Source organism: Eleutherodactylus coqui, chromosome 2 (assembly GCF_035609145.1).
Source record: "Eleutherodactylus coqui strain aEleCoq1 chromosome 2, aEleCoq1.hap1, whole genome shotgun sequence".
NCBI lineage: Eukaryota > Metazoa > Chordata > Amphibia > Anura > Eleutherodactylidae > Eleutherodactylus > Eleutherodactylus coqui.
In genome coordinates, this window is record NC_089838.1 from 228,421,810 (window position 1) to 228,435,075 (window position 13,266).

The window sequence follows — 13,266 nt, forward strand, 5'->3', positions numbered from 1 at the left end:
AGGCATAAAAATCAAACAACGATCAGCTGGTGTGAACAGGCAGTCAGTCATCTATAAACAACTGCCTGTTTACTGTCAATGGAGGGGGCCACCAGAATGATCTCTGGCCAGCACCTCCATTGAGCGATGATCGCTCCTGTGTGAAAGCAGAGGAGGGGCTATCGCTGGGACAGCTGTTGGGCACTAAAGGACCCTAAGACAACACTTGATTTGCAAGGGATTTCATTCAGAGGGTTGAATATTTCTGAGACTGGAGTAGTCATTAAAAATGGAATTTAGTGTTGAATTTGGATAAAACCGCATGTTGTATTCGTTGTATTGAGCTATTTAAATTGTTCTTGTTTGATTTTTTTTTTTGCAGACCGCTGACAATTGTAATTTTGTCAAATAAACCTAATTTGCAATGGGGGTTGAATAATTTTTATTGCAACTGTATGTTTCATAGCCATATTTTCTCATCTATTTTCCCTTTTTCATTGCCAGGTGAAACTGTTCCAGAGCATATACTGTATATGTAGTGATAATTCAGTGGCACTCTTGAACCTTCAGGAAAGAGTCTGCTTTTTCCATGCTAGAAAACACCTATTTCCAGTAAAGTCTCTCAAATGGCATCCTGTGGAAGAAGTCTTAGTTGTGGGCTGTGAAGATGGCTCTGCATACGTGTGGGAGATTGAATCAGGTAATGTCATATTTTAGTGATTTAACAGTTTGGAGTGCGCTGAGGCTCAGCTGCTGGTATAAATAGGGATTTTTAAATGGGTTGTATCAGAAAACACTTTCATTACCTATACATGTGATAGGTGATAAAAGTGTGACTTGTGGGGTTCTCACCACTGTGATCACCACCAATTCCCAGAATGGAGGTCCCATGCCACCCTCTTCTGTTACTGTGGGCTCCCCGCACTCACCAGCAGTGACATCCGGTTGAATGCAGCTGTTCCTGAGCATTCGCAGCAGCCACTCTATTCATTTCAATGGGGATAATGGAAATAGCCAAGTACTAGCACTTGTCTGTCTCCAGCAATCCCATTGAAGATTAACGGAGCGGCAATGCGCATGGATGACCACCGCTCCATGCAATCTCCTCCCTACTGCAGGGTGTGCAGTAAGTCCGGAGTGAGGTAAAGGGGGACGTGGGATTCCCGTTTGCAGGATTAGTAGGGTCTCCATAGTGAGACCCCCACCGATCACACTTTTATTCCCTATCCTATGGATAGGATTACCTAGGCTTTCCAATGCATGAATTTTTTTTCCAAAAGCTCTTTAATATTACTGTCACTCTTTAATTTTAAAGTAAGCTCCAAAAATATGGGGACACAGTGAGTGGAGCCGTGGTTGCAGAGCCATGCAATGAAAGGTCCTCTCTAAATACACAATTGCAGCAAACTTGACTTTTTTCAATGGCTTTTGCTGTGTCAAAGGGGTTGTCCACCTCTACACAATTGATGATCTGTCCTCAGAATAAGTTATCTTATTGCTTTCCATCGTCTAAATCCTGCGTCTTATAGTCAGGTATGTTTTATAGTCTAAAAAATATGATTTTCCCCCCCAAATTTTCACATTTGACTTCAATAGGCCCCGTCACTAAGGTGTTAAAATCAGTTGGGTGTCTGTGTAGTATATACTAGAGTAAGAGTTGGTCTTTACAGCTGTCTCTATACTATGGCTAATAGAAGGAACTCCTTGTCCACTACCTCCGTATACCTAATAATATAATAACCGTATATATAATTACTGCTATAACCCTGACTGAAATAATATTGATCCAAGGCTTGAGAAGACAGATTGACATAAAGAGATTGATTTCATATGTTTCATCCATTACAGGACATCTATCAATAAGAAAATGTACACATTGTAAGGGACCTTTCTGCACTTCTTCGAGAATATATATTGCATATTATACACTTAGCATCAACTCTATATTTTCTCATTTCTTGTATTGCCTTCTAGGGCTCCTCTTTAACTGACATAATAATGTCTGGTATGGAATATAGCAAAATCATGTAACATTACAGATATACTAATAAACAGGGAGAGCATGAGACTTCATTAGCCGCTTCAATATTGATCTATATTAGTGTATTCCTATAGATAAGATGCCTATAGAGCATTGGGTTACAGAAATATTGTTTTTGTCAAAGCTAGCGGGTGCAGAAAACTTCTAAGAACTTCAAATCAATTTAGAGCTATTAATGTTCGGGTTAAATGAAACGGTGTAAATAAATGTTCTATTACTTTATATATTTATCTCCCATTCTGCTTGGACTTCAGGCTTGTAGTTGTGCAGCTTGTCATAAGCAGTATCTGTCAGTTGCTCTGTTTGACCTTTGCAGTTAGTGATTGTGTCTGTCTTCTGGACTCGTCTCTATACCGTACCTACTCTTAGCGTAATTGTTTGTTTGTTCAGTGACAATGAGTGGCAGACGGAGTCAGTTAAGATGAGTACAGTATTTTCAAGAATGAGATAAAATCAGCCTTTATTTCATTACACTGCGGGGTTTAAAATTAATTGGTTTTGAGATACGTAGGGAATGAATAAAACCCAAAACGACTTCCATCAGATGCATGTCTATTCTAGATCTATTCAAATCATAGCAAATCACCTTCTTCTCTATACACCCTATTATTATGTATGTGGTCATTACCCCTCATGCAGCTGGTTACTACTCTGGGAACTAGCTCCTAATAGTTTTATTTACCACATTACTTAAAGGGCTGTTATCAAGACCAATGTTCATTCTGTCTGAAATGCTGGACTTTTTGGATGAGAGATGATGTACTTATTCTATCCAGATGCACCCCAGTCAGTGTAATACATTGAGGAGATATTCTGGGTTTGAGGGTGGATCGACAACCTACCACCATGTGACCCAATCCATACAATCTACCCTGTGTTTGACTATTGCTCATGCCGAGATGCTCTATGGAAGCAGTCTGGTGGATGGCTCTCGTAGGGATTAAATATTTAAATATCTGATCAATGAAATACCGATAAAACACTGGCAGATCAGAATGGGATTCCTTGTACCGTGCATGGCCAGCCATCAAGGCAGGGACAGCTCTTGGCTATGTGTTTTAGCAACAGGATTCAAACAAAGAGGCTAGCATGGATTCTAGGTTGGTGAATAACTAGACAAGTGTTTTAAGTGAAAGCCATCCGAGCGGTAACTATGAAAACAGCCAAGCGCTTCAGTGGATCCCCGTTTCCGTAGTTCTCATTGAAGAGAATAGGAGCTATAGAAGCAGCGTAGCACAGCATGCTATTCTGCTTCATTAACTCGGGAAGTTACAGATAGAGCATAGCGCTGTGTGCTACTCTGTTTCCATAATGCGGGGAGTTACAGAAACAGCATATGATGCTGTTTATGTAGCTGTCATTCAGTTCAATGGGAGCTGCAAACAGTGTAGCACTGAAGCGCTCAGTTGTCTCTGATAGGTGGTTGAAACAGAGGGTTGGGTTTTCTATTTTGGCCATGAAAAGCTGAGGCGGGAGCATCCCTTTAACTTTATGATTACTATTACATTAGATGCAATCTTAGCTGTAAATCTGAGGCTGGAGATACATGGAAGATTTTTGTAGTGCAACTTTCCAATTTTAACTAATGAGTAACAGCTGCTGTTCACAGGAGTGCATTTAGTTGCATGCAGCTTACGGTATTCCGCTGGACTACAGCTGAAGTTCAAATTAACATTGGTAAGTCATATTACAAAAAGTCTCCATGTGGTTCCAGACTCTAGATCCTTTTATACTTACAGGTTTTCTGCCAAGAACAAGCCCCAATCAAAGTTTTTGCAAGTCAATAGAGGCTCATTCAGCTCCATTTACATGGAGCGATTCTATGTTCCCGAAAGATCAATACCATGATCGTTCAGCATATACAGTTCCCGTATCGACTGCAGCACAGGAAGATGTGCTGCCAACAAATGATTTTTTGTGCCACATAAAAGGTACAATCACCTGACAATTTGTTCATTTGTTGAGTGATCGGCAGTACCTTCACAGGGGCAAATCATTCATAGTCATCTGCCCATATAAAAAGTCATTAACTCTTTAAAGAAGCTATTTCATTGCAATCTAATATGGAATCCACTGTCTTTCTGGACCCCCAACAAGCTTTTGATTTAGAAGACGGAGGAAAGTTGAGATAACTTGATAATTTCGGATGAATAATTATCCATTTAATAATACATGAATGGCCATGGGTGATGCATTTAGACTATTTCTCTTTCCCAGTGAAGCCACTCCCTTGTTGAGTGAGAAGCAGAAAGGTGTGTCTAAAACACATAAATGTGGGGTAAGGCAGGTAAGCCAGTTTTTTTGGGTTCAAACTGAGCAAGCTTAGTAACTCTGCAGAGAGAGAGACCGACCCCCCCCCCCACCGCCAAAAAAAAAAAAAAAAAGCTCGTTACCCGGGTCCCACATACAAAAATGCTCGAGACTCCCATTGTAGTCAATGGGGTTCGTTACTCAAGTAGAGCTCTCGAATTTTACGAAAAGCTGGACTCGAATAATGAGGACCCGAGCACTTGGGTGCTCGCTTATCTCTAGACCTCATATATCAAAACTCTAAGGATGGCTGCACGCAGGCATATTTGCATCGCGGAATCCGGAACGTGTCCGCCTCCAGATTCCACAGCGAATACCGTCCATAGCATACAATGGAAATGCAATTTTCCTGCACACAAGCGAAAATCAATAGCGATTTTCTGCTTGCGGAGAAAAAATTTGCAGCATGCCCTATTTTAGTGTAGTTTCCACAAGGATAGCTTTCATTTATGTCAATGGAAGCTGTCTGACCCGCAGCCCATCCACAATTAAAATTGCAGACAGGTCACGTATTCCGGCGTGGTGTGGGAAAATCTGTTCTGCGCATATCTGACGGCGAGCCATCCGGACCATCCGCAGTGTAGATAATAAGAAAAGAAGACCGGTACGTGGGGTCACCAGCCGGGCACAGGGTCGGATTCCGCTGCGGGATCCCACATCCGGAATCCAACCTGTTCATGTGCAGCCGGCCTAAAAGAAAAAGGGGACTTTTTTCCAATAGCAAACAATGCAAATGCAGCTTCTGTTAGTTAATGTGAATGCGGCCACATTGTTACCTAAGGCCCAATGTGTCTACAATATTGCCTTCCCTTTTTATTACAGACCCCCAATGGCCCTTTCCTTTTGCATATTTCTAGTCTGTAAACTATTCCACAGTTTTCTGTTTTTTTTTTTACTTTCACCAAACAGTGAAAGTAACGAAGGGAAGAAATGAAATATTTTCCAAATTAAAAGTTCTTCTTGTTTCTATGATCTTATATCATGATTGATGAAAATATACAACCGGGTATACATTGTATAATCACCACGGATGTTTAAAAAAATGGAAAGTGAATGGTCATGTCACTTCTGTAGTTTTTTTAGAACATATTGAGCATGTTGGAAAAATCTAAAATTGATGTTTATGATGAAGACCTTGTACTGTATGTATGATGAGGTCTTCTCATGCAGTGATATCCTATGTATGACTAGCATTACACCAACAGTGAAAGAAATAAGCAAAAGCAAATGTAGAAAACCAGAGTTGCTCAATTAATCAACAGTCTTTTAATAGTATGTTGTAACTTTTCATACAGCAACAGTAGTCACTTTGAGCAGTCTTTTGTTTGCAGGCTATGTCCGTGTTATCCCTTTGTTTCCATCAGCCTTTGTCTTTCAGACAGCAATAGTCATCAGTCAGAATTATATTTGAGTGGGGATGTAGCCCTCAACTGATATATTCTGCAGGGGTTTTTCAGCAGCTGGAGGCTGGGACATTGCCGGGGTCAGGGTCAGAGTGGTCAGTAGCACATATTTGAAATACACTGTGTTTACCCTTAAGGCTCATATGTGTGCACAGCTTTCTTACCAGCTTGTGAACGTGCCTATAACTTTAACCCTTGCCATGCAGCTAAATTTACTGCAGCGCCCTTTGTTGCATCCATAATTGAATATTGTGCTTGGTACATCTGTGCTGCAATTTGCTTCCATATGCTTTTGTCAATGTTGCTGCCCATATTATAGATGTAGTACAATACTATGGATTGGGTAGCACTAATTTATTTAATGCTCCTCTAATTGTAATGCATTGATTTATTTTGCAGCGTTTTCTCTTTAAATTAAATAATAAAATTGTAGATAATAAATCCTCGGATATTTCTCAACTACAAAAATAATCTGTTTATACATGTAAATGGAAGAAGGAGCAAGGCTTCTGAATCAAGAATTGATAATCAAGCCAATTAATGTACATCAGTTTGTCAAACAATCTTAGCTAAATTCACAGCACATCAAATCAATCACTGTTTCAACAAAGAAAAAAAAAACTGCCGATTCTGTGTAAATGACCTTTATACCTTTCCTCATGTAATACAAAATCTGCAGCAGAATGCATGGCGAGTAATTAAGCTATTCCACGTTATCTTAAAGGGGCTTTGAAAACCGTGGCTGATTTCTTTCTAGAAATACCACCACTCATGTCCATGGCCTTTGGCAGGCATTGCAGTTCATCCACATTCAAATGAAGGGTGTTAAAGAACAAAATAAGATACAGCAAATGGACAAGAGTGGCATCCATTCTGAATGAAAGCAGTTATGTATTTTTTAACTTATACACAAGTGTAAAGCCCCATTTACACAGACAGATGATTGCTCAAAAGTCGCTCAAAAGACAGTTTGAGTAACAGTTTTGAGCGATCATCTTTGCATAGTCTATAGTAGCTAAGTAGTTACTTAAGCACTATGCAGGTAGAGCGGGACACCGCCGCTATCACTAAGCGAACAATACAGCTGTTTTGTATTAGCAAATAGCTGTATTGTTCTCCGCGATTACAGCTCGTGTCCCGCTGTGAACTACAAGCGGGACACGAGTTGAAAGAATCTTATCAGCGCTGCTGACTGTGATAACAGCCTGCACCGCTGATAAGAGTTCATCACTGAATTCAAGAAAACTAGAATGGGGCGAGGAACAACTCGTGCATGAAAACTGCACGATGTCCGTGCATTTAGACCCAATGATTCTCGCTCAAAAGACGGCTTTGAGCAAATTTTGAGCGTGAATCTTTGGATCTAAATGGGCCCTCAGCATATTTTCAGAATGAACAATGCTTTTTTATGTGCATATTGGAGTATTTTACTGTACTTTTTGCACCCGCAAGGCATGCTCATTTGCATGCGGCACACAAAGATGCAGCGATTGAAATGGCTAATTAGTCATAATGAGGTACAGATGTGTTCTCTTTCCAGCGCAATTATGCAGTTTTTTCTCGCATCTTCTTGCATATTGCGTGCGCATTTGTGCATCCCCATTGATTTCTATAGGATTGTTGGTGCGCAAATAAAAAGAATAGAGCATGCTGTATTTATGCACAACCTGAATGCATGCGCCAAATACAGAGATGTGAGCAAACCCATTGCAATCAATGGTTTCTATTCTCTGCATATTGTGCGTGCAAATATGCCTGTGTGAAGCCGACTTAAAGGTTGCTTTCAGATTACTTAGTAATTGGGCTGTATATTGTGGACCATAATATGAAGCTATTATAAATCTTTGCATCTATTTATATGGCTGTACTTTTCAGGACGTATTTTAAAAATTCAGCATGTAAGTGTAGTACAGAAAAATAACCAGTGCTCCAGTGTTTAGAAAGTAACAAACAGAGGCTATAACGATGTATTTGTGAGATCTATTTATACGATGTATGTCACTTACTTCACAGGGGTGCTTATTGAAAAGCACCCCTGGGTCCAGGAAAGCAGGCAGAATTCAAACGATGTAATCGGAAATTTTTATTTGCGACGCGTTTCGGCCGAACTGTCGGCCTTTCTCAAGCATCTTATCCTTCTCTAAAAATTCAGCATGTGCTTCTTTGGTCTCTTTTTGCCTTTGCATTAATTTGTATTATTTTCTGTTGAAGAAATACAAATCCATATTTGTCCAGTAGAAAAAAAAAACAATAACAGCAAATATGGAAATACAGATCAAATACTGATGAAATACCGGTGACATACGGGTGCAATGTCACCTATAGTACATCAGTATTACAGATCCGTATTATGGATGGGTTACAATACACTCCTGTGAAATTGGCCTAATAATGTACATCATGAAACTAAAAGAGAGATAGCCCCACTAGTGACCCAGCTATCACCCTTTTAGTTTTGTGATGTATATTCTATGACATATCTGCTCCCAGGCATCTTTCCTTTCTTCCTTGGATTGCAACTCTTACACGGTTCTTAGACACTGAGGTCACGTAGCCATAAAAAGCAAAGAATTTTAAAATCATGATGATTTCTTCTCTGACTGTATAAGAACAGACATGAAGACATGATGGATACGTTATCGGCCAGCTGATGAGTAAAAATGGTCAGAACTGAATTCACACTGTCATATTAGGTAGTTCATAATGGGGAATATAAATTCTTTGACAGAAAGTACTGCTGGCACAGGTATGACAGGTGGTGGGGAGCCAAACTAAGAGGCTATGTGCCCATATAATGAACGTACTGGCTGAAGAGCCACAATGCAGTTGGCAGTATGCCGGCTCTTTAGCTACGAGTTTTTACTTGCAGCACTAAATTCTTAATACATTCTAAACCTTTGTTTCTTCAAATAATCTATAGTGAGCAAGTCACAGAAATCATAAAGAGCACAGGACATGTCTTAAGGCCCATTTAGATACAATGATTATAGCTCAAAATTCGCTCAAAAGTCCTCTTTTGTGTGATAATCGTTGTGTCTAAATGTGCCCACCTTTCAGCAGTACCGCATGCTGTGCTCTGCCTGTGGAGAGCTCATTACAGCTGATAACATTGTTACAGCTGTTTTCAGTTCTCAGGCCTGCAGGCAAAACAGCTGATAAGCAGGACCACTCACTGAGTGTGCTGTTCATGGTGCTGAATTCTCCACGGGGAGCCCATGGCTGAACAATGGAGCTAATTACAGAGCTCAGACCTCCTGCTGAGTTCCGTAACAGCTCCCAGAAGCTCATTTGCATTCAAATGAAGATAATAAAGTACTAATAGCAATTAATGCCTATTAGTACTTTATGCAAAACGATCGCTGATGTTTCAATCTTTCGAAAGATATCTGTGTGTGTAAATGGGCCTTTAGAGGCCCTGGTATCAACTTCTTTCTTCTTCCACCACCTGTGATGCTACTCCACAGATAAGCTTCTTACAGCTAGCCAAGCATACATTGAAACTGAAATAAGCGATTTTTCGACTTTTTTGATCACAGTCAGGTATTCTGCTATTTTGTGTATACAACCCTAACACAGACTTATGTGTATCCATGGTTAAATAACCAAACAAATCCCACAACATTTGATCTAATCAAACCATGAATTCATATAGGTCCACATAGACACTGTATTCACAAAATGGTTACATTTTTTAATCAAATGTTTTGCAAAGTTGCTTCAATTATTATTACCCATAGCCTTTATTCTGGGCTCACATGGCCATATGGTAAAATGCTGCGTAAAAATCGCAGAGTCTTCCCAGCATGTGGAGCTGCGTATCACTGTGCTTGTGATCGCGTATGCCTTCGCATGACAGTGTATCTCAGACACACTTTCATGCACTGGATTCCTGTTTTTTCTTTTCTTTAACCCTTTCCAGACCAATTTTGGATTCAGGGTTTCCTAAAAGGCTTTCTCTTTTGGCTGTTATACAATGCTGCCATCTGCTGGCTAAAGCCAGTGTGTCCACCAGAGAGGCTCTGACAGTGGAGTGGCTGGCAATAGACGGTAAGAATACCCTGCTGGACATCTTCTGACATTGGAGCTGTACAAGCTTCAATCAGATTGTAGGAAGACGTCAGACGGTGGATTGGAAAGGGTTAACTTTCCTTCTATTGTCTCTAGGCAACGTTGTGTGAAAATGCTGCACATACGCAATGTAATTGTGTATGTACAGCATTTCCGTACGCACCAATAAAGAACAATAAGACTGTACACGTGGAATGCTGTGTCCAGTTCTGGGTACCCTACTTTAAAAAAGGCCGACAAACTGGAGCAGGTTCAGAGAAGGGTTACCAAAATCGTGAACAGTCTGCAAATCATGTCCTATGAGGAATGGTTAAAGGATCTGGGAATGGTTAGCTTGCAAAAAAGAAGGCTGAGAGGAGACTTAATAGCTGCCTACAAATATCTGAAGGGCTGTCACACTGCAGAGGGATCAGCCCTATTCTCATTTGCACAAGGAAAGACTAGAAGCAATGGGATGAAACTGAAAGGGAGGAGACACAGATTAGATATTAGAAAAAACTTTCTGACAGTGAGGGTGATCAATGAGTGGAACAGGTTACCACAGGAGGTGGGAAGTTCTCCTTCAATGGAAGTGTTCAAACAAAGGCTGGACAAATATCTGTCTGGGATGATTTAGTGATCCTGCACTGAGCAGGGGGTTGGACCCGATGACCCTGGAGGTCCCTTCCAACTCTACCATCCTATGATTCTATGTAATACGTGGTAAATTAGAATATGTTGTGTTCTTTTTTGTGCACGTATTATACGCAATGAATATATGCAAGTGTGAATGTAATTTTCAATGATCATTGAAAATCAATGTACTTTCTTCGGCTCCATCCGCATTGCACACGTAATACGCAATTAAATTACGCTTGTGTGAGCCTGGGCCCTAAAATGTATTTTACATGTTGGTATTGTAGTTTTGGTCATTGTTTTCTATTCTCTGGTTGAATAGAAAGATGAAATGACACAATCTATTGTAATATTCTCCAAACCATGACCATATACAGTTAATAGTATACATTGTATTTACTACACCTTTGTCATATATTTCCTCAAGTAAATGTGTGTCAGTTAACACAGCAAAAAGCCACTGACCATTCATGTATTCCTGCACTCAAATGCAGTTAGTGTGAAATAGCTTTGCTAGAAAGGGGCACGAGGTTGATCTTTATGCCGTTCATGTGAGCGAGGCAATGAACTTCATCTGTAAGTGATGAGAAATGATACATCTTCAATTGCTCAAAGTTCCATGATAGATACCGCACGATTCAGCTGTCACTCACTGGCTTCTTGAACTCTGACAGAAGGCTTAAAATAATAAGCAACCCTGTCAATGAAACACATTTTATTGTTTGACAAAAAGAAACCTTAGTTTGTCAAATCAAACAACAAGGCTTTTCACTAATGGAGCAATATTTCTATTGAATGCGTTCTTGTACAGTTAATCAAACACTTCTCATGTATGTGTCTTGTGTGCATACCGGACGTGCGTGGAGTTCAATAATACATGATACATTTTTGGTGTTACATTAGGATTCTTATTAATTCTAGTGTCAATTGTGCAGTCAATTAGTAGTAAGAAAAAAACCTAGTGCAGTGTCTGGGGAAGTTCCTGGAGCTTAAATGTCAACACAATACAAAGCACATGATTATCAGTGGTAGAGAATCGCGCCATGTCATTTTCATAACTTATTCATGGCATATGTCACAGTGGTATACGATGTCTATAACAATAGTCAGATACTGGATACTATTATTATTTTATCAGGAAAACAAGCCGGCATTGATCCGTTCTGCATTCTGTCAACTGTTTACATTGGTGATGTAATATTCTCTTGGAACATATTAGAATCCTTAAAGGGGTTGTTAGACCTTTTAAGCAAGCAGAGCAGGAGGATCCAAATAGCTTAAAGACAAAACTGGAGATTTTTTTATTCATTATGTAGCAAGTCCCCCAGTATATATAAGTGAGCTAGTGATACCTTGTTCAGTTATCCCTTTCTATCTGAAACTCCTGGCCTCTTTCTACTCAGATGCATTATGTGATCTCAATTCTGACCAGCTAAGATCTGCTTGGGGTTATGCTGTCTGAAACTACTCAATTTCTCAGTCTGTGGGATGCTGTGACATGGACCCTACCACAGAAACTGCCTAGAGGGGGGCAGAGACACGCCTATCACTGTTACTGATGGTGATCACACAGCTCCTGTACACAGTTATAATAGAGAAGATCACAGCTCATCCTCCTGACTGTATTTGTATGGTCTGTAGCTTATTTAGGTGAATATAGAAGGTAATGATAATAATTAAACTGTCTCCCCAGTAGGCAGAAATGGTATAGCCTCTAGCTAATACTGTACTGATGCATCATGGAGTTGATGTGAAAGTAAAAAATATCACCCTCAAGATAGTGGCTAATAAGCATCAGACAGGCAACTTCACTACATAGAAGTAGCTGCAATATATTGAAAGACCTCCAGAGTAGGACAGACAATCAGATGAGAGGTGCCGAGATAGATTTTTTATTTTTTTGCCAGATTGGCCTTTTAAATTACCAGGCGGTATTATATTCTGCTCGTAGTGCAGGTGCCGTGTATTACTGGTCCCTCATTGGCTCTTGCTTACTACATTGCTGCTCCAGTGATGTCTGGTACCATTTTGACCAGAGATTGGTTGCAAGGTCCATTGGTTGTTTGTGCTAATGCAGCTCAGCTCACTTCAATGGAACTGATATGGAATACCAGACGCAACTCATGGATAGGTGAGGCGCTGTGTATGGAAGAAAGCAGCCATGTTATTCTAATCCTTGACAACCCTTTAATTATTCCTAATGAATGACTGTTTTTGTAAATATGTTTGTTTCATAATTTTATCACTTGAACCATATATCATTTTTTCCACATGTGTAAAAAATGCATGTACATCAATACAAATTGTGCTTTTTTTTTTTACTCCAAACTGCATTGTTTGTATATGCATGAAAATTGCAGAGAAAACTAGTGTGATGTAGGTCAGATTTTCACTGACCTACATTGCATATGCCCATGGCCTTAAGGAGCAGATACAACGCAATTATTGAAAAGGTATCTAAGGTATCTGTCAGATCAATGCAGTAAAGTGAATATTCTAAGCATCTTTTATCTCTAGCAACAGCAATGTGCATGAAAACTTGCATGTTGAAGCGCGCACACATTTTTTTTTAGCAATGCCTAAGGCCTCATGTCCACTAGAAAAATACAATCCCCGCAGAATCTGCAGCAGATTCCGCGCAGATTTGCTTTAGGCCTCCTGCAGACGGGCGGAAATGCCGCGGCAGGATTTCCCACGGAATTTCCGCCCGTGGAAGCTGCCATAGGATTTCGTAAGCAAACGCAATTCTAGGCAGACGGCTGCAATTTGGCAAACAAATCGCGGCATGCTCTATTTCTCACTCCCCGGTCGCCGGCTCCGGTCTGCGCATGCGCCGGCTCCCCGGCAGCC

The 13,266-nt window shown here is 40.3% G+C and overlaps 1 protein-coding gene across 1 annotated transcript in view; it reads left to right on the forward strand.

Annotated features, from left to right (window-relative positions):
* WDR72 (WD repeat domain 72) overlaps positions 1-13,266 on the forward strand; it is a 210,291-nt gene that overhangs the window by 79,517 nt on the left and 117,508 nt on the right. Inside the window, exon 13 of the mRNA XM_066592577.1 lies at positions 484-679. Coding sequence (XP_066448674.1) covers positions 484-679 — 196 coding nt within the window. The remainder of the gene's footprint in view (positions 1-483; positions 680-13,266) is intronic.